Raw genomic sequence first — 27,339 nt, forward strand, 5'->3', positions numbered from 1 at the left:
AAATTTTCAAGTTGCGAAATAGTCTGCAACAATAAAGACGCAATAATGGTCATCACAATGACTTCAAATACTTTTTTCAACATTAGAAATGTACAGAACAGTAACACGGTATTAAACTTAAAATTGTAGATTCATAGTAGAGGTTCATAGTAATGTGAAATACAAATCTACATTTTTCCCTACGTTTTACAATTTGATTGCTATAAACTTAATAATTTTGTTTCGATTCCTCGCGGCACACCAACGGTCCATTCACGGCACACCGGTTGGGAAACGCTGGTATAGAGAGAGATCTCAGATTTGAAGAGGCATGTATCTTATTGCACACCAAAATCCACGAAATCACCAGTTATCCTGAGATACATAGATAAGTTCCTTCACAATCAGAGGCGATACGTGATACTGTTCCGCCGGTGCTTCAGAATATTAATTTCTTTGTAGTTAGATAACTCAAATTTCACAATTTCGGAGACACCTCTCTCTATACATCCATTATATATTAGTACAACAGAATGTTCTATTGTCATTTTCCTGTACAATTAAAGACTTAGATAAAGGTCTCAATAAATACGACATGAAAGTACAAGACATATATACATTTACAATATCTTTTATTACACACACGCAGCTAATTCATATACATGTACAATGGATGATGATAAAAGACTCATTTACATTCGCCAAAAAATCGGATGAAATAAAAAGAAATTAATGATGTCCGCAACAACTAAAACTTGAATTCCTTGTACTTTTTGGCTTGTTTGTTATCCTGGTGCTGCTGCCGCTTCCGTTTGTTCTGTAATAAAAAAAGTTTTATCCATAACATTAATTACGAAGGCAAGTACTTTCCTACTTGGACTTAACTTTGGGTTTCATTTAAACACATTTTTAACATGTTCTTTACTCTTAAATTATGTGTCCTGATGATATAAATGTAGGTATAATAAATTAGATATTTTGTATACAGGGTGTTTCAGGAAAAACCGACAAACTTTACATACGTGTTTCGAACATCAGTACAAGAAAGAGATACTATGCGACTTTGGACCGAAATGTCTAGTTACGGATGAGGCCAATTTAAGATAATTAGTGGAACTGGCTCTGTCTCCGTAATTGTGCGTTTGGGATAAAGCCGCTGATAAAATTTCTTATTCTATTACAAGTCCTGAACACGTGTACAAAGTCGGTCCATTTATTCTCGGAACACCATGTATACATTACGACTTCGTTATGTTGTTTGTCATGAGATAAATTTAAGGTGAAGAGAGCACGTCTTACTATTAAGCATAACTCAAGTATATATTTAGTTTATAACACTGTTCAACAAATTTTGATCGAAAGTATGTAAATTCTTTGAAATTACGATTTTTACATTCATTTAAGCATAATATGAAAGGAAATGATAATAGAAGAATTTTCTTAGCTCAGGTTGTGAAAAAAAAACGCCCTTGTACAACAGTAGCTGTATATATACAAATGTATTGATATTTATACAACATTTAAGCAAAATCCTTGTAAAAACCTACATTTCACTTTTTTTATCTATTTCACTGTGATGTGATAAGCTGGGAAGTTAAGAAGTACCCTAACCTATAGCTTTCTATACCCTTGTACTTTCTTTTTCAAAATTGCGCAAATACCAGTTTCACAGCGATACAGAAAATAAAGTAACCGTGGTCAAGTTAAACATTAACAATTCCGTAATAAAAGTCAGTATTAACATCAAAACATGAAAAATATGTACAAATACCTTTTTGTGCAAGAACTACACTGGAATGTAGACAAAAGTTTCAAGTGATCCCTTGTACAGGATTATGTTTATTTTATTTTGAGCGTCTTCGCTTGGCTTGCCTTTTGTAGGTTACATCTGGAGCATCCCTTGCAATAGTCCAACAGTAGTCGGCCAATATGTTAGAACTCCACTTTCCCTCATATCTCTTCTCCATGGCTGCAATATCTTGATGGAAACGCTCACCATGTTCGTCACTTACTGCTCCACAATCTTCGGGAAAAAAGTCTAGATGTGATTGAAGAAAGTGGAGTTTCAGAGACATATTGCAACCAAGATTTTCGTAGCACAATAACAACTTTGCTACCAGTTGTTTGTAATTTGTTGCTCGGTGTCTTCCGAAGAACTGTGAACAAACACTCTTCAAGCTTTCCCACGCAGCTTTCTCCTTACCTTGGAGAATTTCGTCGAACTTGTGATCTTTGAATAGTTGCCTAATCTGTGGCCTTATGAAAACACCCTCTTTAACTTTGGCATCACTTAATCGAGGGAATTGTCCTCTTAGGTACTTTTAGGCCTCATCCTCTTGGTTCATGCTCTTAACAGAACTTTTTTTAAGACCTAATTTAATATGTAGAGGGGGAAGCAAAATTCGGTTACGATCTACCAGTGGTGCATGCTGCACATTTTTCACTCCCGGCTGAAGAGTTTCTTTGGTACTCCAATCACTTTTGCGGTAATGAGATCCACGATCTCTACTATCCCATTCACATATAAAGCAACAATACTTTGTATACCCTAACTGCATACCTAGCAACAGTGCTATTACTTTAAGGTCACCACAAATGAGCCACTGAAAATCGTAATATTTAATGGCTTGAAGTAAACGTTTCAAGTTTTCATAAGATTCCTTCATATGAACTGCGTAACCTACAGGAATTGAAGGAAGTTCATTTCCAATGTGTAAAAGCACTGCCTTTAAACTCACCTTGGACGAATCTATAAAGAGCCTCCACTCCGTAGGTTCGTAATTAATTTTAAGTGAACTCATGAGACCATTTACATCTGTACATGCCACAAGTGTGTCTTCCATAGTAAAAAATGAAGTGAACACCACCTCCCTATTCCGATACAATGAAATATTTACTTTTTCCTGCAATAAATTCCATTGCTTTGAGCGTGACGCTAAAATTTCGGCTTTGCTTTTCGAGAGGTCCAAGTCTCTGATTAGATCACTTAGTTCCTCTTGAGTAAGTCTATGTGGTTCACATGGAGGTTCTTCTACAACAAACGTAGGGTCCTTCGAAGTACTTGATTCAGGAGCTTCAACTTCTTGATCATCATCAGAAAAAAGATCGTATTCTTTAGGTGGGTCAGGAACAGGTAATCCTTCTCCATGTGGAACAGGGTGCATTGCAGAAGGAATGTTAGGATAGACCAAGGCCCGCTTCTTCTTCGTGGAAATTCCCTTCTTGACGGAAGGAACCATACAAAAATAAGTCTCTGATGTGGTCGCTTGGCTCCCTCCAAATAATTGGCACTGCAAAAGGTATTGAGCGCCCCTTCCCATTAATCCAATTTCTTAGATTGCTGGCACAAGTGTTACACACAATGTAGGGTGCCCAAGATTTATCTTGGTCTCCAATTTTACAGCCAAAGTAATATTGATAGGCTTTTCTTATTAGTGGTGTTATAGTCTGCTTTTGTGAGGAAAATGTCACTTCCCCACACACGTAGCAGAAGCTATCCGCACTGTTTACACAATTTCGCGGCATTTTTGTTTATTGAAATCCTCAAAATGTCACTTGAAATAGTTCCCGACAACTATTTAAAAATATACATTCGAAATACCAGTATTTTTGCGTAGTTGTAGTTGTATTTTTATCAGGGTGGAAAAAAATCATGATTTTTTTTAAAAAAAAATCATTTTTGTTGATTTTTTTTATTTAAATCAAATCTTTTCTCCTCGCATAATACAAGTTGCGAACTGAAGAAAAAGCATTAGGAATTAGTATTAAATGCTAATTATGCCATTTAAATGAAAGTATTGGGGTTGAATTTTAAATTATCCCAAATCTTTAACCTATATCAATCCCAAACAATGTTTCTTAACCATTTCAAATTATGGCTCTTTTTAAAGGTAAATTACAGATTTTCAGTCAAGCAGATCATGGTACATACATCACTCTCTTTAGAATAGAACAGCTTTTGAAACGGTAACATTCACATTTCTCTATCCGGTTCCTGAAGCGGGAAATTTTGAAAGTAATCGGCATTTTTTTCTTTTTTTAAATTTTGATCCCCTCTGGATTTCCCATGTTAATGCACAGATCTCAAAATCAACTGGGAATACTAATGGGTGTACTAAATGTGTGTACAAAATTTTAAGCTTCTATCTTGAGTAGTAAGGGTAAGGGAATTATTTAACAATGAGCTAAGAACATTCCCACAATGCCCCAGATGACCCGGATTTAATATAAAAATTTCCTCAGACATTCCTATTTATCATAGGATCATGATTTGTACATTATTCTCTTCGCAATAAAACAAATTTTCAAACGGTACCCTTCAAATGTCTCCATCATGTATCTGGGGCGGGTAAATCACGAAAAAAGGAATTTTCTGTTAAAAATATCTTTTAAAAAGTATCTCTGTGGACCCCTCCCCCTGTTTTAAAGCAGAGATCTGAAACAAATCTGAAAAATACTGAGGGGTCCACTGAGTAAATGTGCAAAATTTCAATCTTGTAGGTGCAAAAGTAAGCCCGCGAAAAATAATATTCCCCAAATACCCCAGATTCCCGTATAAAACAGGATCTCAGGTAACAGTTTCCTGAGACATCCCTATTTATCCTAGAAGCATAGTACATACATCATTTTCTTCGGAATAGAACAGCCTTTCAAACGGCACCATTCATATGTCTCCATCTGAGGCGTGAAAATCACGAAAAAAGCTATTTTTTGTTTAAAAAATATTCTTTTTAAAAACATTTTTGCCCCCTCTGGACCCCGCTGTTTCCACGCAGATATCTGAAAATTATAAAGGGGTGCACTGAACGAGAGTGCAAAATTTCATTCTACTGAATGCAAAATGTAACCCGCCAAAAAATAATAATAATACGCATAACAAAAAATACCTTTTTAGATTTATGACGTCATCACACACTATGCCTCAACGCAGAAAGCGTGAAAGCATATGTAACGTGTTCTAAAATGCCTCCAGTCTTGCAGAAAACAAAAAAAGCCTTATTGGTACTTTTTTAATCGAATAATGAAGATTCAAAATCAAAAATAGTTGATATAATTTAAAAGGTTAAGCATTAAGGAAAAAGTACAGCAACGTTTATCAAAATGACACTCTTTTTGACAAAAGTTACTGATGTTTGTCAGGGGCCTATTTTTAAAAGCTCAGAACTAGCTTGCGGTATGAAATACATAAAATTTCGCCTAAAGTTATAAAATTAACAAAAAAAATTTTTTGGAGAGGGAATAGGACCCCTCTAAATACGCCCTATTATCTGGGAACAAACAAACAGGCACGCACAAAAAAGAATTTTCGTCTTAAATGTCGATGGTGATTTCCCCGTTGGAATAGTTAACATTTTAAAACCCAAACCCAATGTTACGAAAAGAAGAAAGCAGGATTGCTCCGTTACCTGTTCAAAACGGGATTTTCCCTAATCATCCTCTGCATAACACTTGTTTTCATACTATACCGTACATTTGAGTCTCATTATATTATGATTATTAACTTCCATAATCGGAATAACAGAACTTATTTTCACTTTAAATTAATTTATTTCGGAATTCGATTTAAATCAACGATTTTTATTTAAAAAATCAAGTGATTCAAATCATGATTTAAATCAGACTGATTTAAATTAATCCACCCTGATTTTTATGTCCTGCACTACACAAACGTCACACCCAAGACGCTGATAACTGCACTAAACCTGTCTTTTCTAATAATAGCAGAACACTACTGAGATAAGGAACACAATGAAACCAAGCGTTCATATAGTTTCTCCAGTGTTGCCGGATCAGAGTAACATTTTACCCCAAACGAAGCGAATATATTTATTTTTAAAGCGTTATTATTAGACATGCCTGTAAAACGAAAAGTAGAGCTAATATTCGAAAATAACTTTCAAATTCGTGATCAGCACCACAAAATCAATAAGAATTAGCTGATTTTGTTCAATTTACATTTTCGTTGTTGAACAGTGTAATTTAATGGTTCTAAATCACAAAGATGAGAACACGTATATTATACCCGGTAAAGCTAATTCAATTATAAGAAGTTGAGTAAAGATGTTATTTAAATCAACAAAAGTAGTAAGTAAATAATTAACTAATTATTCCTAGGTTAGTAGTAAAACTTTTGTTACCTTTTGCCTTGCCACATGCTCCGCCAACATGTCTGACAGATCCTCCTTCTGCAAATGCGACTGCTGTTCTCGAAGCGTCTGTTCGTAACGGGCAGCCATCGCTTCCGTGTCCACTAAGTCCAACTCCGATGGGTCAAGGGCCAACTCCACTGTTCCTGGCTCTGTTGCACCTCCTGCAACTCCCTTCCGTGGTGGAGCACCCGCTGGCGTAGGGATTGTGGCAGCTGCTATGTCGTAAATATGTGTTGAGCCCATCATGGCACCTCCCACTCGCTCCACTCTCTTCTCCGGAAGAACAGTATACAAAGCTGGTGTTTCACCCCTAGAAATAAGGTGAATAAGCTCGTCAACTACATCTAATCATCGTAAAGTTGTTATAAACCTAGATAGCGGAACTATTTTTATACTAAAAATATCTATTAAATTCGGGAAATACGGTATATGTAAAGATACAGTATGCAACTATGCTGTGACTGTACACAATTTTGACGTTGCATGTTTTTTCGTTATCAACTTGGGAACGAATGGGTCAATCAGGGTGAGCTTTGCGGTAATATACAGAAAATCACACTTCCTCTGCATCTTGTCAACATTATTTATTAGTTTCGAAGCATTTCATAAATCATGTGTTAGATGAGCATACACTTTCATTCGCAATTCTACCAGTACTCTTGGATTCATCGTTACATCTTTCTTGTTCATTTTCTATTGACAATAATGATGGACAGAAAAAAAAAAAAAAAAAAAAAACCGCACACAGCATGGGACTAACAGCAATAAGCTAATTTCAAATTAAGACAAATATTTGAGCTCAAACTCTCAATAGAAATGTAATTAAGACAAAATCAGATGTAAACAACCTAATATATATATTTAAGTTCTTTCGAGACTTCAATAAAAGTTCGATGAAATATTTAGGCTGCTAATAATGTGTGTTGAAAAATTACTATCAAATATTAGCTCTATAATCTTACAAAAATGAATAAATAAATAAAATAAATAAGTTTCTTGTCTCTGAATATCATATCGTAACATATTTCAATGTCCTTGGAAAATTTCAGATCTGAAACTGAAAATAATATTAAACAAGCTTCTTACGGAGTCTATAAGTAAGAAAAAATGACAATCGAAACTGAAAACTAGAAGATTTCTTGAAAATCGATTTAGGTAATACCATTATTGTGAAAATGATATATAAAAAATAGTTAATTTGCACGAATACAAAAGGAAAAGAAGCTCTGATGTTTACTATTTATTTGTCGAGTTTTCCTGTGATTTCTCCTTAATGCCTTTCGGCTCAGCTTTTTTTTTTCCGTTTGCCTGGAATTTAACATCTATTTAGTATAAACGCTATGTAGGACGTGAACCTAAATTGCCAAAGAATACAAGTCACAGCCGATAATGATAACCATCCAGTCCCAAGGGATTCAGCCTTAATTATCGTATCGTAACGCGTTTTTCTCATTCGAAAGTAATTAAACAAGGCCTCAATAATGGATGTATTTTTATCACATCATAAAAGAAGTAAAAATACCGTAAAAGAAATATACAATCAATGAAATCACACGTGACTAAACCGCGATTAAATCTGGTTACCGGTTCACCATACGATATCTATTCCACTCCCTAAATAAGCATACATTCTATCATTCTTGAAGTCAGTGTTCAGACACTCAAACCATCTGGACTGTATGACAACTGCTGTGCTTGAAAACCTACGTTCGCATTACGGAACACCCCTGATGCTTGAATTATATGTAATAAATTGAAAAAATAACCGATTTTATATTACACCGATTCCTCCATGTTAATTCAACGATATACAGGAATTGAAAAAAATGAACGAGTGGATCACGATTCAAACCCGGGTCTCTGGTTACAATGTCGGTGCGTTCACCATTATGCTACCTAATCCGAACTTTTTTTTTTTTTTTACTTTTCTTATATCACTGAATCTGCGCACATAGATGAATTGGTGTGACATAAAATCGATTTACCGGTATTTTCTCCATTTTTCACATTTAACATAAGAAGAGTTGCCTTATTTTTATCTTCATCTATCGACTTATATTAATAAATACACTAGTCACTGGTGTGACAGCTCTTTGGCGGGCCTGAGCTTGTTCCAACGCCACCTGTTTGTGACAGACGAAATACGTTCAAGCCAAGCGACGAACAATTGTCAGCACGTCGCGTCGCCCTGTCTTTACAGGCGCATTAGTAGCTTTCTAGATCCAGTGAGCTGTCACGTCTTTATTCATGGGACTCCCTAGTCTGCCTCACGACACTGAGCGGATGCCGAAAATTGGGGTGTAATGCTGCAATCGAACCCAAGACTATGTGGACATATTTTACACTAACCACTAAACTACGGATTCTCCATAGTTATATATTAGAAAAGACATTAAACTGCAAAAATAAACATTTTCCGAAAATACAATTATTCATATCACATACATAAAAACATAGGAAGGGCTTCAACCAATGGCATACAAGAATCTGAGGCATCAAGAGTACATTTCTGGAAAGAAGTTAAGATGATACGACATTGTAGACATGATAAATTTGTAGTCATAGGAAGACAATTGAAGTAATAGGGGAAGCAGCAATTCAAAAAGGATTCAGGCAAGGATGATCACTCATCAATTTTTTTTTTCAATCTGTACAATGAAGTGGCAATAAAAGAAATCAAGGACATACAGAGCCTAAGAATAACTGTTGATGAACAGAAAATACATACGCTTAAATTTGCAGACGATATCGTATTGTTGGTGAACAGTGAGAAAAGAAATTAGAAACAGGTCTATGAAATGCACGATACTCAGCAGCAAATTCAGCATGAAGATAAACAAGACGAAAACAAAATTATGGAAATGAGTAAGAAAAGAAACAAGACAAATGAAGATCGAAATACGAGAGCAGCTAGTGGAAGATGTACACAAGTATTGTTACTGAGAAAGTAAAATAACATGGATAATATGTAAACAACATGTAAAATTCAGAATAGCTCAGGCGTTTGAAGAAAAACAAACCTGACCGGAAATACGAAGACAGAACTGAAGAAACGAAATGAATGAAAGGGTGGAATGGAGAAAGTGGAAGGAAATGGGAGAATCCCGAGAAAACCCACGCACACGATGTTTGCCCGAAACAAAGCTCACCTGGTGCGAGCTGACTCTGTCACTGAGACACCGCAGCCCCGACAGAACTCAAGAACACACTGATAAAGTATGCGTACAGAGGTGAGGTATGGTCTCTACAATGAGAAACGGCGAATGGAAGCTTCGAAATATGGTGCTAGAGAAGAACATTACAAACTGGACAGGTAGATAACGTATCAAATGAAAGTTACAAAAATAGTAGGAGAAAAAAAGTATACTGAAGACAGTTTAAAAAAAAAATGAACACCTTATTAAACATGGAAGAATCACGTTACTGGTTATAGAGAGAATGGCAGAAGAAAAAACACTTATGATTAAAATACATGGAACAAACAATAAAATTTAACGGAACAAAAAGTAGAAGGAAATGAAAAGTCTAGCTCAAGACAGGGAAAGATGGAAAGCTGTGTCAAATTAATCGAGACACTGCTGATCCACGAAGAAAAAGTTATTTTTTCGTGATACGACTTACCCTTCCATCTCGCTCTCTATCTTTCTCTTTCGCAATTCGATGATTTCTGGTGTCTCCATGCCAGCAGGAATGGAAGTGATTCCTGAGGGAGTGATCAGTCCTTCGGCTGGCGTTACAAGCCCTGTCTCGTCTTCTTTCTCTTCTTCCTCTTCCTCCTCCTCCTCTTCACTTTCTTCTTCTGATTCAGATTCCAATTCTCCCCACTGTGTATGGTCAATCTCTTCTTCTGGAGGTGGTGCCTGTAATATTACGTTATTTTCATGTTAATTTTAGACAATACTTCCATCTTAAAGCATTCAAAACAATTTCTAGAAAAACAACGTTTAGTGCATGAATTTATACCATATTTTTTTTTGTTTTCAAAGTACTTGTCTCCGCGAATTATTATCTTTCCTGACAATTCTTGAGAGCGGAAATTTTTAATGCATAGAATGCTCAAGAGAGACGGGAAGCATTTTTGTAGGTGTTACTATTCTGAATCTATAGGATTTACCAATAAGAATGTTACAACTTTGAAATCGTGTTCTGGCAACATTGACAGAATTGGCAAGATTATACTGTGACAGCTATGCTCAGCAGTCCGTGGAAAATTAACATGGAGAGAGAGACAATGCATAGCATAGAAATCAACAATGCATTGAAATCATTCGAATTTATCACTTGAGATAAAATTATTATACGACGGGGCGCAAACCAATTCTAACCTAATCTACTATGGAGGTCCGCAGTTACCATAGAACCAGTCACTACACAACAAAGAAGTAATTTACCCAACTTAAATATACTTTGCAGTTATTCTACTCTTCACTATTTCACGTGCATATATATTGAACCCAGTCACTTAAACTTCTACGTTATTTATTTACTTTTGATAAGAATCAGACACGTTCTGTCAAGAAATGGTGATATGGACTGGCTCAGACCATGCAAACTCTTCCCACTGGGATATTTTCTGTGGGGGAATCTCAGGTCTATGAGAATAACTTACGAACAATTTACGAAATAAAAGGGAACATTGAACGCATCATTGCGAATTCACCGCACAATATGTGGGTAGAAATTGCGCAAACTTGGACTTTCAGAATCCATTCCACCCACCGATGCATAGGATATTCGAACTGTATTATCTTCGAAACAGAATACCTTTTATTGCTTTTCACAATAAAATACAACTATTTAATTACCATTAAACACAAAGAGTGAAAAAAAAAAAAAGACACGATTGGACCGCGACCTGAACCTGGGATCTTCAGAGTACTGTGCCGATGAGCTAACAACAACGCTACCCATTCCGCTCCCTAAACAGCCATACAACCCTCCACTCTTGAAGTCGGTAATCTTCTTGGATAATCTGGTGTCCCAAGCAAGTCACAAATTCAGAAAACTATTAAAACATTTGACATGTCTTTTTTTTTTTTTTTTCTGAAGTGAGACTCAAGGCCGGATTAAGACCCTTAGAGACCCCAAGCACTTGAAAGAGATTTTGGCGCTCCCGATTATACATATACACAGATGCTAATGAACTACACTAACAAACTGTAAGAGATGATTCTTCACACCAAAGTAAGAAAAAAAATAATATGGACCTGTAGGAAAAAGTGCATATTTTCGGAGTCAGGGCCGTCCTAAAGTGGAGAAATAGGTATAACTTGCACCACGCGTTATTTCAAACACGAGAAACCGTAGTGCTACGGTCCATATAGATGTAAAGGAAGTCATATATATGCTATCTAGAAATATATATTTCCGCAATGTGCAATTGATGCAAAGGAATTTCTTACAGGGCATAACTTCCGTACATGCTCCTAACATAATTTCCAGATATGCTCGGACTTAAAGGTGGGTCCAATATAGGCAAAAATTAAGCCCTGACAATAGTGAACGTAATGCGTCGGCGAGAAGTCAGAACTATTATGAATGACCCGCTACATCACACCTCGTTTCCTGAAGAACGCGTGCTGCGATATGTTTTCTCACGGTATAGTCAATTTTATCTACTTATTATTTTTTTTTTTTAACGTGTAAGAGTGAAAAAAAAAAAAAAAAAAAACGCAGCATGTCTCCCGAACTCGAGGAGCCGTGGAGCTGGCTAACAATTCTGACTTTCTGAAGACGCATTCCGTGTTCACTTTTTGCATACATTCAATTCACTTTTATGTCCTAGTATATACGAGAATCTTGATGAGAACAAGTCTGGAAATTATGTCCTGTGGGAAATTTCTTCGCACCTATTGTACATTGAAAAAATATTCATTTCTGGATAGCGCATGTATGCTTTCTTTTATGCCGGTATTGATCGCCACTACACGGTTTCTCGTGCTGGAAATAATTAGTGCTACAATTCATTAACTCCAATTGAAAATATAAATAATAAACCATAAAATACAATTTTATTTATGGAAATTACACGAAACTTACATTGAGATGGAAAATAATGTTTATTTTTGCGTACTTTCACTTTATTTTTAATTGCGAAGTATTTGAGAAGATTCCTACAAACTACCGGTAATCTTACTTAACACATCTGTTTCTATATTTAACAAAGATAAGGCATCCAGCTTGTTCCTGCGTAGTTCTCCTGATAGGATTTTAAATATACTTCAACTGAGAAAATGAACGCTCACGAAAGCCAGTGACTACATTTGGAAACGCACTCTACATTTGGAATCGCACACTTAACACTGTCTTCTACAATTATTTTATAAAGTTCGCCAGTTCCTTTTTTTACATTGAAGTTATGGCGAACGCATGAAAATCTGTTGAAGCTCAGCTAAGAACACCACTAAGGGGAATACAGAAATTCCACACATTGTATGCAAAGTTGCCACTGCTTTTATTTATATAGGAGTAATTATTTTTCTTCGTTTTCATGACACTTGGCGGAGCTCTGGAGTCTAAGACCCTCTTGTTATTGTATATAGTATCTGATTTTTTTTTTTCCCCATCATTTAATGTGGGGTCTTCTTTTGCTGATCCTGGTTCATATGCATCACTCGCAGTATTGCACCATATGGCTCATGGACGATGATAAATTCGTCTATGAAAAATGTCTGTGCTGCCTCTTCCCTTGATCCCCTAAGCGCGTGTTTATTTTGCTTAATGGTTAAATCCATCCCTGGTGAGGATGCATCTGCAGTCATTAAGTAAATCTCGTGGCTATATGGTCAGTTTATGTGCCTTTGGCACGAAAGACCCAGGTTCGATTGCCAGTGGGAGCTCATGTAGTTTAGATCTCACGTTAAGCTGTAGGGCTACCGCCTCGTATAGCGTCAGTTGAACGGAACGCTGAAAACCAAACCAACCCGCCACTCACTAAGTAAATATTTATATACAGAAAAGCATTTAATAATACCGATCTGTGATAGCCGTGATTGATTAGTTTGATGGTGCCACCTTCCTTTACTTTCTATTCAGTAACTTTCGCCTAACAGAATTGCACTGAAGCGAAAGTAATATCATGCCGCATCGATGTTCCTTGTTTTTTATAAAAATGAAATACGGAAAAGGAGCAAAGAAGTTTTAAAAAGTGCAAAAATGTTATGACATTCAGAAGAGAAAAGGTGCTTTCATTAAAAAAAGAGTCAAAAGAACTTAGAAAAGGTGCTTTCATTGAAAAAAGCACCAAAAGAACTTTGTAAGACAATCTAATTTGGGCACTTTAACAAAAAATAAATAAATAAAAATAAAAATAAAAGGTACAAAAAATTAGCACTTGAAATTACTAGCTCTAAGTATGTCCAACTGTTGAGTAAAATACTATATTACTTGGAAAGGTATAATAGAAAGAACTCTTAACTACTTGTTTTGTGTCCACGGAAAATTTAAAGGATAAAATAAACAGGTTATAAATAATTAAAAATATGAATCCTAATTGACAAATGACATTTTTTTTTTTAATGCACTGAAAGGAAAGATAAAAATTCCCATGATAGTCTGTAAAAATTATTTCCCAACATAGTTTCTGCGTGCGTGTAATCGGCAATTCTTTAAGTGGATATGTTTGGTATCTAAATCTCGTAACGATTTCATTTTACTAAACTTTCTGTAAAACATTCATATTATTCGATGAAAGTCTCTAGGCTACAAGACTTAGTGGTAACTTTCAGCACGAAAGAGCTCATGTATATTACTATACCTATGTTTTTGTATTTTGGTTATTTGTAATTTATTCTGCATCAATTGATTAGTTGATTGAAGTCTAACGTCGTTTTCTAGCACCAATGCTATATAAGAGAAGCTCTATTATTTTAAGAGGGATCCAAGCCAGTGCACATATATGTACAGAAGTGTTAGCCACTTAGCCACAAAAGGTACTTATTCTGCATCAATGAAACATGGTTAGTCGTAATAAGTTTGTGTTTCTCGACTGCAAATATTAATAGCTCACACTTATGAACACGCACATAAATGAAAGTGATATCAAAGGAAAAAAGCTCGAAAAGTTTTTTTTTTCTTTCTTTCTTTCTTTCCATACCCACCATTTTGCAGACTAGATGTGTTCAAGGTGAGCCCCTTGTTATGCGACCCAAATTCACTCTGTAGTCGAATTCCTGCCAAACAATTTGTAACATTTCACGATCAACGGCTGTAGCGGCCTCTAAAGTGCATACGGGATGATCATTTAAGGTGACTGGCAGCGGTGGCCCACTGGTTTATTCTTTGACAAAACCCGACAGAAAGAAGTCACATGGGGTAAAATGAAGATCAAGTACTAACTCTTCACCCACACGAACATTTGTGTGGTAATCTTCTGGCTGGAAAATAAATCCTGCTTCTCTTGTGCATAGCGGGAAAAGCATGATTAGGAACGAAGATCATGTGATGGTATCCTTGTTGACTGTACACTTCCTCTTGGCTGGTGGTGCGAAATACATTAGGGGAATCGTGAATATATACTTCATATACTAAGGATTTTTCAACCCCAGATTCGTACATTTTGTTTGTTTACTTTACCCGAAAGGTGCAAGATGGCTTCATCACTGAGCACTAATGATGTCATGAAATCAATTTCAATTAGGGTTTCACGCTATGGCAGAAATAAAATCTCCTCTTCGTCTCTAGGTTTCAGGGTCTGTAACAAGTTCAGTCGCTAGGGACAAAATATCAACGACGTTTACGAATAAATTCCCACACTGTGGGTTACAGTATATACAATTGTTTGCTTATTCTCAGCGTGGATTTCTGTAGACTTCTTGTTAAACTGGTGCGAATAAACTTCACTGTTTCTTCACTTACCGATAGATAGACGGACAATTTTCGCTTTTAGATTCACTCTCTTACTTTAAAATAGGAGTACAACTTAAGAATACTGTGCTCCCTGGAGGGTCTTCACCAAACTTATATCTGAAATTTCGCTGGACACTAGTAACAAAGGCTTTCTTATCTGAAAATTTGGCACAAAAAGATTTTCTGTCTTCATTTGCTGCCATGTTGCGAAATTGTCGCTTTAGCGATGAACTGCGTAACTATGCATCAGGTTTGCCGGTCACAAAAAATTTTTGAGCTTCTCTTTCCTTTGATATGACTTTCATGTACGTGCATGTTAATAAACGTGAATTATTAATGCTTGTAATTGAGAAGATCATTATAAATAATCCTGTACTTCTGATACCACAATAATATTAGTTATACTACGATAGTATAGACTTTCCTTGCATTACCGCCTCTCCTGCTCGGAACCGTCCGGCACCTGAGCTCCTGTACTTTTACACCAGAACTAACTGAATCCTATCCTCTTATACTAATATTTCTGATAATATCCCTTTCACTTTCTTTCAATTGACTATTTCACAGAATTTTCTGAGAATTAACCAAATGATAACATTTTGTTTGATTTCACTTGTTACTAATAGTAATGCAGATAACTTTAAAAAAAACTTCTGGCTTTACTACCTACAGAAGTTACGACCGGCAGCTTTTTACTTACGTAATGTGTGGTCAGCACATCGGCTCTCATCACTGTTATTTCGATCTTTATGGACCAATGTTCGTTTTCCCTAATTAAAAATTCTTGCCACATCAAAAAAATTAAAGTTCCCACTTAACTGGTGGGACATCGTCAAAAGAAAGAGACCAATTTTGTGAAAACGAAAGGGCAAATAGCTAATGCCGTAAGACGATAAAGAAACTACAAAGACAGATTAATTTTTAAAAAATTCAAGAAATTTGCAACTGCTTCAGGATTATTACTATTATCATCTTACCTGAAATTCTTGTCCTTGGGTTCCAAACACATCTCCATACAAAGGTTTTCCCGATTCATCTACAGGCGGCTTACCCCACCCACCTGCATGGTAACCGAAAGAGCAACCTTCAGGAATGGGTGCATTCAGTCCGGGAATCTTCAAATTTGGATAGGACGGTGGAGGCCCATAACGCTGCATAGCAATCAACCACGGTGGAGGAACTTTGTGAGAACTAGGCCCAACTGGCATTCCCAAAGCAGTTCGCAATTCCTCAGTTAAGTCACCTGGCTTTTTCTCTTTCAAACGAGTTTCAAATTCTTTGCCCTCATAATATAAATCTCCGTGAATTGTCATCTTGGGTTTGGTTTGCCACCTAAATATTAAAAAACATCACATTCAGAAACATGTGCCATACAAGATATATATATTAGCGATACTATAAATTACAATAACAAAATCTGAAAAATAAATAAATAAAAATAAGATTTGGTTTCTATCCATTGAACGACATTTTAGTCAGGCCTCTGTATACACGAATGAACAAAACCATGACATAGTTTCTTATGCAGGTATTAATCCGTCAATTTTTTTTTCCAGCAATTACAAATGTTTCTTCACTGTCGCTCGAACGTTTAAAATAATAAGTAGATAAATACAAATATATAAATAAGGCCAATAAATAATAAATTAAAATGTAAGTATAATTTGTTAAGTGTATGGGATTATTCTTTTAAAAAAATACAGTAAAAAGTGCATTATTTACTTTATTAATCCGAACATATATCACAACACCCAATAAATTATCAACATTTAATATGCTTTGGACAGAGCTGATGAAACTGTGTCTAATGCTGCATAATATTCGCTATTGCAAATAAGAAGTTTTTGTTTATTATCAGTGAGATTAACTGTTCTTTGCTAATGGTAATGTATGGACACAGATCTTGTGTTCAACGTTCAATTCCAACTTATAACTTTGGCTACTTGCTTGAACCACTTAATAAGAATGGCTTAAGAAATGTTAGATATTAGAGTGAATACTTCCTTAACTGACTACTTCATACTACCGATAGATACTTTTATCCTGGCAAAAATATATGATTTTACCGTACAGGTGTCTCTCGTTTTCTTACGGACACTTTCAAATGTAGACGAGGACAATCTTCTTTCCTCCCTTCCCTCAAGAAAGAAAGAAAGAAGAAAAAAAACTATTCATCACGGAAACGAATTCTTACCAGTTCATACGAAATGCATAAAATATTTTCAGCAATTTAAATCTTAATCTGCGACATAATACAGACAGAAACACCTTCGCCACAAAATTTCTGTCATAAGCCAATGACCTGGTGAACCAAAACAGAACAGTTACAAGCTGAGCTTGACATTCTTTTTACAAGGGAATGACACATGCTTCCCTGTAAAATGACTACGCAGTATACAAGTTATAAGACTGGCAATATTGTGAACGAAATAACAACGCTGCTGCCTCTACCTTCACACGGGAGTTAACCCTTACCTTTGTCTTAGTACAAGTTTAAACTTGCTCCAGTTGCTTCACAGCTGTTGAGAGCGTATAGTCTGAAGTTGTATTTGTGAGGTGCTTTACGAAAATGGATCGGCAAAAACTTCAACAACATTATGTCACGAAATTTTGTGTAAAGCTTCGCGAATCCGCTGCTGTGACTTATGAAAAGTTACAAAGGGCTTACGGAGAACATTCCCTATATTTGTTGGAGGACATAAATTCCTTACAGAAGGCCGAGAACAAGTAGAAGACGAACTCTGTGTGAAAAGATCTTCAATCTCAAAACCGGATGACAAAGTGGAAAGAGTAAAGTCGGGGGAACCTTCATATGGAATTTGTGCCACCAGTACACAGTGTCAATCATTATTATTATTATTATTATTATTATTATTATTATTATTATTATTATTATTATTATTATTATTATTATTATTATTATTATTATTATTATTATCGGGAAGCCTTTGAAAGGCTCAAAAACAAGGTAGCATGTGTGTGACTAGGCATTACACACACCTGAATGCTGCACCACAACAACACATCATGTTACACGGCAGTCTCCATCAATGAATTTTTGGCAGGAAAAAGCATTCCTGTGGTTCCTTAGTTCCCTATCCACTAATTTCAGTCCCCGTGACTTCTTTTTATTCCTCTTGTTCAAAAAAAAAAAAACACTTGAAAAAGAACTATTATGGTACTTTGGATAATATCCAGAATAGCGTAACCGACGAGTTGAAAGGTATACCAGCACAGCTGCGAAGAATGGAAACAACGCCTCCACCGCTGTGTAACTGTCCAAGAGAATTATTTTGAAGGGATTACAGAAAATCAGTCTCACTTTTCTAACACACCTCGTATGTGCAATACACACACATACAAACACGCCCCCCAGCGATATGTTTGCTTTATACAGAGCCAATTTCCACCCTTATTGCTCCCCTAGTAACTCGAACATTGAGAACATTATTTCTGTAGCTTATATCTACATTTATAAGTAATACAGTACAATAAACTGTGATCTAAATTTGTGTAATCTCTCTGTAACGCACACTTCTCATTTACAGACAAATAATTATGTCCCATCGGCGTCCGTTATTCAGAGGTTTCACTGTATAATAACCAAATAAAAATAAGAATACTCCTACCTAATTGCAATCAATCTCAAAATCAAACACCAATGTAACAAATCCGGTAAATGTTCTCTTAGAAATTTTGCAGAAATTGGTTATTCGTGTTGGAAAAAAAATGTATTTTTCTTGTATCAATTCGCGACTGATACACTGAAAAGTAAATTTTGAGCTCATTTTTGAACATCGGATAATAATATAAAGTAATGCAAATGTATTGCTGAACAATGTCTCACTAAATAATTAACTCGGGAATGAATTAATTTCTTGAATTTTATACTGTCTTTACTTAATGAACACACTGATTGGGGTTGAGTTATTAACCGCTTTCCGGTTTAACCCGAGTTATTTCGTTTTACTAAGTAGGTCAGTCCTGGTCGAATTTTCTTCCCAAACGTGACTATGTTGTACACGAAATATCTCGCAATAAACCACGAAAGAACGGTCGACGAAACAAAGTGTGAATTTACTCGTCCCGGTCCAAATTGAAACAAATGCGGAAAACTTAATAGCTTGGGTTGCTCCGCCAGGACCTGGTTACTTCGGATAAAGTGGACAGGGAAGTGGTTAAATCACTAAGAAGTTCTATCGAATGTACCCACTACAATTAGATGCCTAGAAATTAGCGGATATCTCGATAGTGTGTTGTAGTAATATAAATATGCATTCGACCTGGGAAAAATGAAATCCTTCAATTTTCGTCTCACAGTTCTGCCGTGTAGGCTAAAGAAGGCGGCAATGATAATAAATGAAATGAAATGATAGAATGAAGAAAGTAGGAAGAAACGGAAGAAGCATATGTTGTTTGCCCACCACAAAGTCCACTTGGCGCGAGCTGGGATCGAATCGAAAACCCCAAGTACCAGAATTGAATCTTCTACCACTGAGGCCCTCATTCGACCTGGCAGAATTTATCAGATTTTGAAAGTTAGGAAAACGTTCAAAGAAACTGATAAAGCAGAAAGGTTTGTTAATTTTAAACAATTCCTCACAATGAAGAAGACACAAATAGTGTTTTTTTTTTTTTTTTTAAGATGTCTAAGCATTGGAGCGATGGGAGAAATGCATTGGTGTTGCAGGAGAATATATTAAAAAAAAGGAGAAAAAAAAGCCAACCTAGTACCACTCTTTCTATCCTAAAGTCGGAACAACCTGATTTCCCATCGTATAAACACAATTGCAAAACATCGAATACTTAAGTAATTGTTTCTTAAACAAGAAAACAAATTAATATCGAAAATAATGTAGCTGGATAACATGGATGACAAAAGATCTAGACAGTTTTTAATACTTTCTTCACTCCAAAAATCTGACAAGGTCTTCTGTCACTATTATTGAGTTACTGAAAGGTGGCCTCTAAACAGGTAGCTGCACATGTAAACAAAACGAGAGGAAGAATTGTTCGCCAATTACAGCGGTATTCTTTCACGCTGTTTCTATGCAACGAAGGTCATTGACCGCGCTGTTGCCAGTAGTTGAGATGATTTGCTAAACGTCTTAAGTTTGTCACCAGAGCTGCTGTCTCTTGCGGAGCCTCTTGGCAACAGCGCCTCCAATACTCCACTGCTCTACCCAACTGTCAGAAGCCAACTTTCCTTGCGCACACAGTAATCCAGGTTCATTTCTTCTTCCTTTTCTATTAATTTATTTTAGTTCTCATATTTATTCAACGATAATTGTGCACAGGGTGTCCACAGAAAATTCCTTCCCAATTTCCCTGATTTTCCCTCGCTGCATTTCCATACTTTCCCTGACTTTTCACTGGCCCTCATGATGTACCTATGTACTGAAATAAATCGTTATTTACTTTGGTGGAACTGCAAAGAAATACTACTCGCGGAAACACTAAGACTATTAAGTGTCTTTATTATGATTCCAATTCATATCTTTCTAAACTCTTGGCATAAAACAATAGTAAATGAACTAATTTGTTTTCAAGTTCTCTCAACTTTGTTCTTCTTGATACTGCAGAAATTTAGAATGTCCTTGTACCAGAAGACTTAATTTATATGTGCAAGTGAATATATGTGTAATGAAGCCATACTATCTCTAATCCTAATCTACATCTTGCAAGCATAATATTTTTAATCCTAATTTTCAATCTATTCTTCCACTCCAGTTCCTTAAGTCTCAGTTTCCATCATTCTATTAGCTCGAATATAGTACATTTTTTGTGTAAAAACAGTTCGTAAAAAATCATATTCGTCTTACAATTGCAGTCAGTCTAGCACTTTACACTTGAGGAGAATAAAAAAAAAACTTATTTCGTTCCACACAGAACTGTTCTATGTATATCACCCTCTGAGATCGTTCCCATGTAAATGCAGTTACTTATTCATGTGGGTTTCATAAATATCACAGATAGGTGTTTACCAATACATACATATATATGTTTGTTCGAAACGTGTTAAATATACTGAGCACTATAGAAAACTAAAAATTAAGAAAACAGAATCAAAGAAAAGTAGTAGAGTAAAGTTTCGAATGCATTGTCCCTGTGATTTACAATAACTAGATATATACGTATATATATATATATGTTTACATAACATCTGTGAACCATAGAAGAAAAACATAACTCACGTATATATGTTCACATAACATATATTTGTGAACTACAGGAAAAAGGAGAAAAGAACTCGAAGGGCTTTGATTTACACGTACAAACTTAGTGATACTAGTAGCTATGTTAGTTAAGTGGGTCCAAGCCTCCCTTCGGTTAGAATATTCCAACAGAACAAGAAATTTAGCGCTAATATTTCGGAGCTTGATAATTATAAAGTCATAAACTGCTTACGCAACTGAGCCATTGTACAATAGATCGGAAATTACCTTATTTATTCGAGTATTAACGCCTCCTTACAAGTCTATGTCGGTTTTGAGAATTTGTTTATTGTGTGAATATAACTACTTCTTATAAAATCACTGCAGAAAATTTACGCAACTACCAAACCAAAAATTCATGATTGGCCACAAAACTAGTGACTCATTAGAAGTATCTTCCAGAGTTACCGGTAGTATTTGTACCCGTTCTGAAAAATATGTCTGAATTTGCATGCAGTGTTATTAATTGAAAAATTAAACAATTGACAATAGAACCTTACACTGTCAAAATTCTCAAATCCTTGTTTTCATTCTCTTTCCTTATTTTATCACAGAAAATCAAACGATGGTATTGCTTCATAATTTAACAATAGCGTTACGTTCTATCAGGCATTTCTCTTGGTTCCCGTCTTTCGTCAATTCTATTACTTGATGTGTATTTTGTCCAAAAATATATAATGCGTTTGTAACCAACCCTCAAGAATTTTAGCACTAGACTTTACAAGAAAGAAAGAAGAAAAATATGGGAGGCGCTTATATTCGCATAAATACGGTGTCTTTTAGCGCTGGACATCATGAACACGGAACATATTTTAAATGTATCCCTTTGTTCAATTTTTGAAGTAGTAAAATTTCTTAACTTGTAACTACATCACCTACAAGAAGACGATTGTAGCACAAACATATTGAGCATTTTTTTTTAAAAAAAAGTTATTAATAATAATTATAATAATAATAATAAAAGTACTCCTTGCGGACGATATCAAATTATAATGAATAACCGAATACGAAATCAGTCTTACGGTGAAAGCGAGTAAAAGGAAATTAAATCAGACACAATTTTTGAGGTTAAGAGGTTTTTAACTCACTTCATATCTTGATCATCTTCACAAGACTGCAGAAAAAGCAGTTCTGAAATTTAACCGAGTAAAATCCAATATCAAGAACACAAAACGGTTAGTAGTAAAAATATCTACTAAATTATTTAATAGCATTTCGATGATACGAGATAAATCACTTTCTACATTTCCAATATTAATCATTGTCTTGGCATTATACACGAACCCGAAATAAATAACTAAATAAAAGTGGAAGACGAGTAAAGACTCTTACTGACTAGCTTCTATTATTACACGTGTGTAAGCATAAAAGGTGACAAAACCTAAAAATGAAATGAAATGAAATCTTTAAGTTTTACGTCCCACGGGTATGCCGGTTAGGCTAAAGGAGACGGTGATTATGAGAGATGAGTGAAATGGTGGAATGAAGAAAGTGGGAGGAAACGGGAGAACCCCGAGAAAACCCACGCACATGGTGTTTGTCCACCACAAAGTTCACTTGGCGGGGGCTGGAATCGAACCCGGGACCCCACGCTCTACCACAAAGCCACCGCGGCCCCTGTGACAAAACCTAGATCATCTTGAAAAGTATACTTAAAATAAATAGCATTCGGTACTTACTTGAAGAATGCATCATGCAGTTTCTGGTAATCAATATCTATTTTTCCGAGTTTCGGTCTGGCTCGTTCTCGCATCTTTGCTTTTAACGTCCTTTGATCTTCTTTCTCCTGCAGCGCAGCTCTCATTTCCATAATGCCAGTCTTCTTAATGAAGTCCGGGAGGTCAAATGGAGGCTTTTCAATACCACGTTTCCCTTGCAAATACTACAATATAAACAAAGAAAAGACATGAGTTATTTACGTGGTAGTTGTGAATAAAAATATACTAAAAACCCCATATCTTTCGAGGATGACCTGCCAACACAGTATAAAGCTAGTGAGAAAACGAACACACACACACACACACACACACACACACACACATATATATATATATATATATATATATATCACAGCAGAAGTCAGTTGTGTCAGGCATACTGTATTCGTGCAAAAATTAATTGTTTAAAAACACATAGCAGTAGTATCTGTCATGTGTATTTTAAATAATTAGCTGAGCAATTAGCTATATTTTAAACAATGAATTAAATACGTAGAAATATTGAGCTTTCACGCTTGAGCTGGCTAATCGTCCTACTATGGAAAAAAAATAAACAAATAAATGAAATAATTAGTTTAAGGCAGTGGTTGTCAACCGATATGTCGCGACACACTGATGTGTCACGCAGTTTCCTAAGGTGTGTCGCCAAATTTTAGAATTTAAAAATTATGAAGAATTTAATAATAAATAGTTAAAATCGAGAGAGACTCTACCAGTCAACACTTCCAGAGGTAGCAATAATGCTCAGCGCTATATAGAGTCCTTATAAAAACTAACTGGTTTCAATATTATAATAGATATTATTATTATTATTATTATTATTATTTATAATAATAATATGAAACAATTGTGTCGTTATGTCTTGGGTATTCAGTAAAGTGCGTCGTCAGTCAAAAAAGGTTGAGAACCACTAGTTTAAGGTCCCAAGATTATGACTTAAAGGGTAAAGATGCGAATAATAAACCCAAGTGAATGATAATGAAGAAATGGTAGAATAAAAACGTTGAAGGAAACGAGTGAATCCCGAAATATCTATGAAAGTGATGTCCATCACAAATTTATTTGCCTTATCATTCATTCAGGAACTCGTTCAGAGTTCTGCCATTAAGCCACCTTGCCTCCTAATAGGAGAAGCTGTACAGCGTTCTGTTGTCACATTTCACTTTTCCAGCGTTTTATTTTCCACTTCCTCGTGCTCAGATTTGATTTTGAGAAGTTACATTAACACTAGAAGGACCAAAATGTTTACCTCCCTAGAAGTACCGAGCCGTCATTTTGACGGCTATTTAAATGAAAGTGAAATAAAATAAAGAGATATATCGTTTTTCTTTATATTTCTCTTATTTTAGTTTTAATTTACTATGTTTAATCGACTAGTTTATGTTTTATGTAAGTTTTTTCGTGATATAATACAGGGTGATCCACTAAATTCCGTCAATACCTTAAAAATAATATTAATATCGAAAGTTTGTTCGCAGGACAGTGACATGAAAAATTAAAATAAAGGAATAGTACGTACATTCCTACGTATTAAATCCTTTTTTACTAATCACGTGATCACACTACCTGCCCTGTAGACATTGGCTGGGCTATATTTCTTTAGCACAGACCCAGTGTATAATACACCAAAATCATTATATTTATTTCAAACTTTTTATTACAAGAAGGTGAATTTACATTTTCAATACATTTTTATTTTAACCTGTATGCACTGAACTCAAGGGAAAACACTTTTCTCGCGTTTACACTTGTGTACTATGAGTGGATTTCCTGATTGATATCCATAAAGGTTTGTAGTGAACACATTCTTTTCTTTCTGATTCAAGCACATTTTGGAAAGATCTCTTCTATTTGGACGCATACTACTAATCAAGGTCAACTGTTTCTTTTTCAAAGATTCGGCTTATTTTTTAACTCATAAAAAAAGTTATCGCATGTAACAATCAGTCCTCTGTTGAGAAAAGAATCCATCGTCTTCAGAACAATCTATTCACCTGACTCTAAGTCCCGACGTCGTTCTTAGTCTTTCCCATGTAGGGAATGCCTTTTGGTTAATACCATGACTTTAGAACTGCAAGCAGCCGCATTTGAATCCAAATTTGTCAGGCTTCTTTGTCATATATTATATGTATTTGCATGTCATCTTACTAGAGAATAACTGTTCATCCACACAAACACTGTCGTGGGTTTTATAGTGCCTGATACAATTCTCAATGAATAAGTTCTGCACAGATGATACCAAAGCAAGCTTGTTTGCTTTCAGCCTTGTAGAGCTAGGGCACGTTTCATCAAACCGAAGATACATCATTATTTCAAGAAATATCTTTCTCTCCATAATCTTTCTGTAAAACACTGGTCCACAGCTTACGTTCTATAGTTCCTTTACAGATATATCTGAAGCTACACGAAATATCAATATTGCTAAAAATGAAAGTGTTCTGCAATTGACAATGGCCAAAGAGAATCTTGACTCTGAACTTCAATAACGGTGCATTTCACAATGTTTTTCAACATTGTCTCGTCTATGTACAAGCGAAAAGCGCGCTTCAAAAATCACCATCTTCAATATGATGTAACGCATAATATAACGAACATGTTTCTCGCGAAGGATGTCGTGTGAGGCAGTACACCCAGCATTGTTCTGTCTGTTCATTTTACTCCAACGTGTCGCATGACCTGTTATAAAAACATTTATTGATTACTTCTGGAAACTTCTGTATCTGTTTCCTTCCTCTTATCCGAAGAAGTAGCTTAAGACACTGCATTCTAATTACTACTGCTGGCTTCATCGAAGCAATCTCCCTGTTGTTCTTCCACGCGAAATTCATTTTCACTCAAATCTCATAAAGCACGTAACATTTTATCAGGTCTCATGTTGTTTTTGTAATTAATCATATGTACCTTCAAGAAAACCTTTATTTCTACAGAGAACAATGTTACCAACAAGATACGAGCATAATTCAAGAAGAAATCAATCAAAGAAGAACCAAATATTTTACCTTTACAGCAATGAAAAGCAAAAATAAAAGATATATCAAATAGCAAACTCGTTGCAAAAATAACGTAAAATATTTCAAAATTTATTGTTTCTAACAGAAATATTACATTTATTATTTCCGAATAGTGTACAACCTATAAAACAGTCCACATCAACAACAAAATATAGATTTTTAAATGAGGCAGTCAAATTGACGGTTTGGTCCTTCTAGGGGTATACAACAAAAATACGTATTTATTTAAAATAGATACACAATGTTTATATGCTGTATCAAACCTCTCTTAAAAATAATAAAAGTCCTAAAGTATGGTTGCGTTAGTCAAAGAAATATATGAGATATAGAAAATTGTTTTACGTGAAGCCGTCAAAATGACGGCTTGGTCCTTCTAGTGTTAAATTGAGAATCCGTTAACTTAAGTCAAAAGAACATTAAATTAATACTTCACAAGGTAAGTCCACATACATAGACGGGGCTAATAATCTTTCTTTGGACACAAAGTTAATAGACAAGGAAAGAAAGGTATTTTATGTTCACTCGATTTCAAACAATAATGATTTTAAACTTTGTGTAAAATCAAAATGGAAAACCTTCCTCAGCAGGGAAAAGAAAGCTCAAAAGTCTTTAGCTCTCTTGAAACTTACCTTTCTTTTGAAGCACCAATGCCGAGGAACAGGAACTGTATTTCGATGAGCTTTCAACTGAACTAGAAGTTTTGGATCTCGTGCAGTAACATCGTGCATCTCCACAACATCTGGTCGTTGGACGAGTTGCTTCAACTCCGCAACGCTTAGCCTAGACAATTTCTTCAACTTTCGTTTTGACAGCTTAGCCTTCTCCTCTTGTTTCTTCTAGAAGAAAGAATACTTAAAACATCGCACAATACATTTCTCTATAAAGCTTGTTCCCACACAATTTTCCTTACCTACACCAAAATAATTCTATTTCAAATAATTACCACATTTCTTTTTGTTGCTTTTATTATAAAGGCGTCGGCTGAATTCAAAACACAGTGAAACCTCTGAATAAAGGACACCGATCGGACATCACTATTTGTTCATACATGAGACATGTCCGTTACAGAGAGGTTACACAAATTTAGATTACTTACAGCTCATGTGGTAATTATATGGCGTATATAATTGATGCATTAGTTATAATTGTAAATATAGACTAATATCAAAACACCGTATTCAATTTTAAAATTATTGAGGAAGATACGGGGAATATTCATTTCTGTATCGATGGAGGATGTGTTTATATGAGTTGCAAATACTGACTATGTAGCAATTTTCTGCTCAAATATACTGTATATCATCCCCCTCTAAAAATTCTCTTACTCTACATACTGACTGAACTAAACATAATAGTAACGCAATAACATGCAACATTATTATTAAATGCTGAAAATTTATTGTGGACTAAGAAAAGTATA

The 27,339-nt window shown here is 35.4% G+C and overlaps 1 protein-coding gene across 4 annotated transcripts in view; it reads right to left on the minus strand.

Annotated features, from left to right (window-relative positions):
- Positions 1-594: 594 nt before the first annotated feature.
- LOC145664158 (splicing factor 3B subunit 2-like) overlaps positions 595-27,339 on the minus strand; it is an 80,345-nt gene continuing 53,600 nt past the window's right edge. For 3 of the 4 annotated variants that reach the window (XM_081730562.1, XM_081730563.1, XM_081730564.1), the window contains exons 10-15: positions 26,549-26,755; positions 22,870-23,072; positions 15,953-16,307; positions 9,750-9,988; positions 6,117-6,438; positions 595-796 (exon numbers count right to left, since the gene is read on the minus strand). In XM_081730562.1, coding sequence (XP_081586688.1) covers positions 728-796; positions 6,117-6,438; positions 9,750-9,988; positions 15,953-16,307; positions 22,870-23,072; positions 26,549-26,755 — 1,395 coding nt within the window. In that variant the 3' untranslated portion in view covers positions 595-727. The remainder of the gene's footprint in view (positions 797-6,116; positions 6,439-9,749; positions 9,989-15,952; positions 16,308-22,869; positions 23,073-26,548; positions 26,756-27,339) is intronic. The other variant, XM_081730565.1, reaches the window with a different exon arrangement.

Source organism: Thermobia domestica, chromosome 11, assembly GCF_964235325.1.
Source record: "Thermobia domestica chromosome 11, izTheDome1.hap1.1, whole genome shotgun sequence".
NCBI classification, from domain to species: Eukaryota; Metazoa; Arthropoda; class Insecta; order Zygentoma; family Lepismatidae; genus Thermobia; species Thermobia domestica.